General features: G+C 47.6%; 1 protein-coding gene across 1 annotated transcript; it reads right to left on the bottom strand.

Annotated features, from left to right (window-relative positions):
- Positions 1 to 4,586: 4,586 nt before the first annotated feature.
- Positions 4,587 to 6,054, bottom strand: LOC124682392 (F-box protein At1g10780-like). Its single transcript, XM_047217084.1, has 3 exons — positions 5,307 to 6,054; positions 4,930 to 5,210; positions 4,587 to 4,843 (listed from the first exon to the last, which is right to left on the bottom strand). Exons 1-3 carry the CDS (start codon positions 6,052 to 6,054, stop codon positions 4,607 to 4,609), a joined length of 1,266 nt encoding a protein of 421 aa, XP_047073040.1. The 3' UTR covers positions 4,587 to 4,606.
- Positions 6,055 to 6,850: the final 796 nt, after the last annotated feature.

Here is a 6,850-nt window from a genome sequence, read left to right as displayed (position 1 = left end):
AATTTAAGAAAAGTTTTTGTTGGTTCCAAAATTTGGAAAAAGGGAAATTAATTTTTCTTTGTTTTGAAATTTTTGGGATGTTACAGAGAAGACGCAGGCGTCGATCACGAAATTCCTCGCGGACGTCTCCTCGACCTTTCTCTCCCGCGACAAAAAGACTGACGAAAGGTGGGCGGAGCTGCTCAAGAGGCAAGAGGAGAAGTTGGAGCTCAAGAAACGCAGGGACCACATGTCCCTGCTGAGAACGTCGACAGAAGGAATGTCTCCCCGGACGCTGGCGGCGCACAACTTCTTCAAAGGCCAGATCCTCGACGACATCGAAGCCAAAATGGCGGCGGCCGACGCGGCGGCCCAGGAAGCGGCAGCGGCAGCAACCGCGGCGCAAGAGCCGGCTGACGCGTCTTCGACTGCTACACCATCGTCGGCCTACACGACGGTGGCGGAGCAGACGGAGCATGCACAGCACCAGGCAGATCGCAACGAGGTCATCGTGATCGACGGGCCTGCGTCGACTCAGGATACGTCGCCGTCGATCAACCCCTTCTTCTAATTTAGCATGCACTATGGTCTGTAATATGATCGCGCGCCTAATACTTTGATCGCCGCTACTCTGATCGCGACGATTCGGCGGGAACGATCTCTTTTGAATGCAAAATTTGAATTCTTGATTGGGGGCGGCGTTTGGGGGACGCGACTGGGGAGCGACGTCCCCCAAAGGCGGCACGAACAAAACACGTCCCCCAAACACTCAATCCAGCGCGGTTTGGGGGACGCTTTGGGGGACGCGGCTGGAGATGCTCTTAGTTCCCACTATGAGCACATCAAGCAAGGACAAAGAGACTGAACCAAATGCAATGTCTAGTTTCAGTAATTGTGCCAAGATCCGTTTGGGGTGGAAAGTTTGGACCGATTAATTCACCAACATGAATGGACCGTGTGTTCATAAAAAGGCATTGCTCATTTGCTCAGGCAACTTCCCAAATAAGATTCCCTTGGGGCATCTACAACGCAGACGCTAAGAGCAAGCCCTAGGGTGAAATTCCTGGCCGTTTTGCTTCGTTCCCAACCGATCTGGTGACTAGAGTTTTAATTCCAGTAGCGCCTGAATTAGCGACGCCGCATTGCAAGATATGGCGCTTAGGCATTAATACAATTTACAGCTTTCTATTTTTTTCGTTTAAGCGTCCAAGTAAGCGCCCCCATTGCACTTGCCCTTATAGCTGCTAACCAAAGCACATTCATAGAAGTACCATGACCATGTGTTCTTGGACCAGAGCAGCACCTGTGGCTTGAGATCGTCCAAGCTAACGTGCGGCCAAATGAAAAATCATAAACAAATCAGTAACTGGCAGTCCATTGTTGTTACAATGACACACAAAAGTCAGTAAGCAGGCGCAGTTGACTAATAGGACCAAACAATATGTTCGCTGATGTACGTGGTTGAATGCAGTGCAGTTTCATTGCCACCGTAATTTGGCCCTGTATTGCTCTTGCAGGTTACGGATGGAAACATCCTATACCAGTGACAAAATGACCCAGCGGCAAAATTTGTTAGAAAAGCTTGAGGCGAGGACACATCTAAAGAATTTCCCTACCTGATTTATTCCTTCATTTGCCAGGTTTCTAGCAATTTCCTCAAACAGGGTGTCACGCTGGAGTTATTCAAGCAATCGGTGAAAACTCAGGTCGAGGGAGTTGTGCTGGAGCAGTTCAAGCAGCCCATGAAACTTGCTCTAGCTCAGAGATACATGAAGTACATTGTAACGCATTTCTATGCTTTGGTGACAATTTACCAGTATCCCACAAATTGGATACCCTGAGTGCACTCTGCACTGATTGATTATGAGTATAGGTGTTCTTAAAGTCGAGAGAAAACTTTCAAGAACGCTTGCTAATCACAATTCTGGATCTGGGGCAAGCACAGGATTGTCTGAAACATAGGCAGAATTGGCTGTATTTCTCCAATTTTAAGCAACTGCTACACTAAAAATAATAACATGATTCTAGGGGCATCCTGGCCTAATAACTCATAATATAAATGTGTTTGTGTCTGCATTAAGGCCATACAAGCAGCAATATCGAAGTCGCCTGGTCTCTCTAATAAAACAACTAGAATTTGCCTACTAAGATCTTCACCTCAATAAATGTAGGAGTACTCCCTCCATCCCACGAAATATGTTGAAGGTTCGTCAAAATTTGAATGTATATATTACCATTTAGTGTCTAGGTACATCCAATTTTGATAAACCATCGACATGCTTCATGGAACAAAGAGAGTAGTTACAGTAGTGAAGAATGTGAGACCCAAATCTGGCCTATAAGCTAACATGTGATGCACTACAGAATTCTAACAAGCCTTTCTCCACAAACATTTGATTACTTAATGCACAATGGGAAAAAGGGATGAAAAATGTGCAAATCTGGGGGACATAACAGAGGCTTTATTTCATCATAGGGGTGATCCATGTTTTCTTCCAATGCAAGGAAGAACACATGACATAGGTGATCTAGTGGGTGAATTCTAGGATCACATGGTTGAGGCTAATATATCTTGCCATGTGTATTAGTATCTTAAATGTGCAATATTGGCATCTCAAAAAAAATCCGTAAGAACAGACTCATGTAGATGCTACTGCATCTCTGAATTTCTGATGGAACCATCTAGGCACAAGTTACAAACAATGCCGTGAGAATTGATATGATCAGTGAATGGGTTTTCTATCTTTTTCATGAAACAACTGTTATCTTAATCAACCTTTTTTACCTAGTCATTAGCAATAGCATATGGGTAGTGCATACAAAATAAATAAAATGTCTCTTCATTTCACACAGGCTAGTACTAGCTACTTAGCTCCTTTACAGTAAGATTAGCTTCTGCATATACCTACTTTATGGTTTGGATTTTTGAATCAGAAAAGATAGTACTCCTTTGTGATGCATTGGAATACATTGGATCACATTGAAATACTAATACTCATGCCCATGGGCCATTGTGTTCTTGCGGTTGAAGGATGCTAGAATGAATTGCCAGGCAATCGCCAAATAATGTCTTGCTGATTTTGTTCTTAAAGTTCTGATCCATTTATTATATTATGGCTGAAAACAATCTACCATGAAACATATATCTAGATTTCAGTGTCAGCTGATTGCAACTGTATCCAGGTTAGTGAATGTAACCTACTAATCACAACAATAAAATGTTCAAAATAGAAAAAAAAAAGATTGCTAAACAAAAGATGACTACATTATGGATTATTTTCTCATGGTAAATAAGTTCCAGGAAATTGCAAACACACTTTGTTGAGCCACTTTTACTTAACATGCATGTTTGGGTAGTTGTCTTGTCTTAATCAAAACACAGACATCACCTTGTTTAGCAAACTGAGTTTTTTACACATTGTTTTCAGTTCAGCTTCACAAGATAAGAACATACCAGATTGGGTACAAACTAATCCCCATATAGCTGAGGTAATGACATCTAGAGTCAGTTGGTGTCTAGGAATCAAATGTTTTATACCAGGGCAGTAAGTTTGCCTTGTGACTAAGTTGCAAGTGCAGCAATGAAGTAAAGAAGTTTATTATTTATCAAGAAAACAAGGAACAGTACAGTTTTCAGGCATGAAAATTAAACTAGCACAAGACCAAACAATCTACTCCATACTTAACTGTCAAAACAGTCCAGCCCACATAACAATGACAAACAAAATAGCTCAAGCAATCGAGCTGAATTGAACAAAATAAATCAGGGCGTGTTCTTGCAGTTGAAGGATGCTAGAATGAATTGCCAGGCAATCATCAAATAATGTCTTGCTGATTTTGTTCTTAAAGTTCTGATCCATTTACAATATTATGGCTGAGAACAATCTACCATGAAACATATATTTAGATTTGAGCGTCAGCCGATTGCAACTGTATCCAGGTTAGTGAATGTAACGTACTAATCACAACAAAAAGTGTTCAAAATAGTAAGAAAATTGCTAAGCCTAGTATCACTTGAAATTATACAAAAGATGACTAACATTATTATGGTATTTTCTGATGGTAAATAAGTCCCAGGAAATTGCAATCACACTTTGTTGAGACATTTTTACTACCTAAGATGGGTGTTTGTGTAGTTCTCTTGTCTTAATCAAAACACAAACAAAATCAACCTATACTAAGTTTTTCACACATTGTTTTCAGTTCAGCTTCACAAGATAATAAGAACATATCAGCTTGGGTACAAACTGCTCCCCATATAACTGAGGTAATGACATCTAAAGTCAGGCAGTGTATAGGAATCAAACGTTTTATACAGGGGCTGTAAAGTATGCATTGTAAATAAGTTGCAAGTGCAGCAATGAAGTAAAGAGGTTTATTATTTATCAAGAAAACAAGGAACAGTACAGTTTCCAGGAACAAAAATTAAACTAGCACAAGACCAAACAATCTACTTAAGCGTGCTTAACTATCAAAACGGTCCAGCCCACATAACAATGACAAACAAAATAGCTCAAGCAATCGAGCAGAATTGAACAAAATAAACGGCATCTGATCAAAGTCTCATTGGTTGAGTCGCAACTCACAAGAGGCGAAGCACGGAGCAGCGCAGCAGAGCGCATGTCTTCTATTCTATCCGCACTCTGCCCTTATTGACGTGTGCAAACTTGCAAATCTCTTCGAAGAATTCATCAGAAGCCTCGTGGCAGTTCTTCATCTGCGAGATCCTAATGACCATGCTCAGCAGCCTGGGGCTGCAGCAGACGAGGGACTCGAGGGTAATCAGCTTCTGCTCGGCGTTCAAGGGCGAGCGCACGGTGATGAGGACCTCCTCCAGTGAGGATATCGAGAACCTCGAGTCCAGCTGCAATGCCAGAGAAACAATTAGCATCGGCAAGTAGTATAAAAGGTTGCAGCTGATAAGCAGTAAATGTAGATGTGGTCTAGTACGTTTTTGAGGCTGTTCTTCTGGCACAGCGCCGCGAACATGGCACCATGGATCTCGAACCTGCGGAGCTTGGGGTGGGTGTTGAAGAACTCGACGAGATCCACCTCGGGGAAGGGCTGGAGCGTGTCGAAGTCGCCGCAGAACTCGACCTTCATGACCAGGTGCCTGACCTCGGCGGCGCACTGCAGCAGGTAGCTGACGGCTCCCCAGCTCCACTGCACGCCGCGCAGCGACAGGTGGTCCAGCACCGGGAGCCTCTCGATCCCCACGGAAGACACGCTCCCTGGAAGGAAGGATCGGTTTACGGGGAATAGGATTGGATCAGACGAAAATTGGGTTGCTAGTAACGGATGGGTGTGCAGGTGTGGGTGTGTCTTACCGGTGTTTTTGGCGATGGTGAGGCGCTTGAGGCGGTCGCCGCCCTGCAGCACGATCCAGTTGAACCCCTGGACCTCGAGCGACTCGACGTGGGGCGCGGCGAGCGTGAGCGCGCAGGTGCCGGAGCCGACGAAGTCGAGGCGGCAGCGCTGGAGCAGGGGGAGCGTGAAGGCGACCGCGCCGGCGCACTCGCAGCCTAGGAGGGCCAGGTCGGTGAGGTTAGGGCAGGCGTGGACGGCGCCGCAGACGGCGAGGTCCTCGAGGTGCGCGCCGACGATCTCCAGCACGCGGAGCCGCTGCAGCTGGCCCCAGGTCGGGGCCCGCGTCATGGTGAGCCCCCAGAGGCGCAGCTCCTGGAGGGTGGAGACGAGCCCGATGCAGTCGAGGTGGCCGGATCCGGCGCCGGCGGCCGCCTTGTCGGCGGCGGAGTCGACCCGGAGCTCGAGCACGCGGAGGGACGCGCTGCGCAGCGCGAGCCAGCGCGGGAGGTGGGTGGAGGAGAAGGGGCAGTAGATGACGAGCTCCTCGAGGCGCGTCGCGGCCTCGACCATCCGGCCGATGGCGTCGTCGGCGGCGGTGGCGCCCCCCGCGGCGGCGGAGTCGAAGGCGCTCCGCGGGAAGTAGAGCGACGGGAGGAAGGGCACGCAGTCGCGCCAGCAGCGGGAGACGCCCGAGCAGGCCGCGACGTCGCGCGCGTTGCTGAGCTGCGAGAGGATGCTCTGCACCACGCCGTCCGGGAGCGCGTCCATCCCGTCGCACTCCATTTTGCGCTCGGGGGATCGGAGATCGGAGATGGGGAATTGGTTGGGTGCTGGCTGGATGGCTTGTGAGAGTTTGGTTGGGTTTAAAAGGGGAGGGACTGGGAGAGACGGGAGGGAAACCAGAAATTGGAAATGGGTTGGAGGCGCGGCGAGGGAGAGGGAGCGGCAGGCAGGTTTTCCTTTTCGGTTTTCGAAATTTTTGAGACCGTTCGGACGGGTTCGGTGTGGAGGGAGTTTTTGGGGTTTGCATTCCCGAGTTGGCGCCCGGCGGCGGCGGCCGAGAGGAGAGCGCCTATATAATCTGTACCGAGCGGATCAAGTGTTGATGATGGGCCGGGACGAATTAGGTTTGCCATACAAGATGTTTATGGGCTGGCCTACTCGACACGGATTTGGTGGACATGGACATATGCACAGATCAACAAGGTTCAAACAATAGGTAAGCAGGTAACAACACACATATAGAAAGCCCGCAGCACGACGGATGGCACCCACAGCACGAAGGCTGGGCACACACATCAGGTCTGAAGGAATACTAAAACAACAAACGCCACACGGCGAAGAAGCAGACTCAACCCAACACGTCCTCCACAGCATCCCGTGTCGCCACGTGAAGAGCCCGGATCTTCTCAATCGCCCTCTGGATGTCTTCCCGGTCCGACCATATAGCCACGGGTTTCCATACCTAGAGATACATAGACATTTTATACAGGCAATCAACCTGCTGGGATGGGAAGATCCCCTCTATTGTAAACTTTTTTTCTCAAATTCCATAAATTCCAAC

This window comes from Lolium rigidum, chromosome 1 (assembly GCF_022539505.1).
Source record: "Lolium rigidum isolate FL_2022 chromosome 1, APGP_CSIRO_Lrig_0.1, whole genome shotgun sequence".
Taxonomy (NCBI): Eukaryota; Viridiplantae; Streptophyta; class Magnoliopsida; order Poales; family Poaceae; genus Lolium; species Lolium rigidum.
This window is presented reverse-complemented; position numbering and strand designations above follow the sequence as displayed.

Bases quoted from the DNA above. Each gene is read 5' to 3' on its own strand.
- LOC124682392 (XM_047217084.1), bottom strand. From the start codon at position 6,054: ATGGACGCGCTCCCGGACGGCGTGGTGCAGAGCATCCTCTCGCAGCTC. The intron at 5,211-5,306 runs GTAAGACACACC...CCTTCCTTCCAG, and splicing joins CACCATCGCCAAAAACACCG to GGAGCGTGTCTTCCGTGGGG. The intron at 4,844-4,929 runs GTACTAGACCAC...CTGGCATTGCAG, and splicing joins AGAAGAACAGCCTCAAAAAC to CTGGACTCGAGGTTCTCGAT.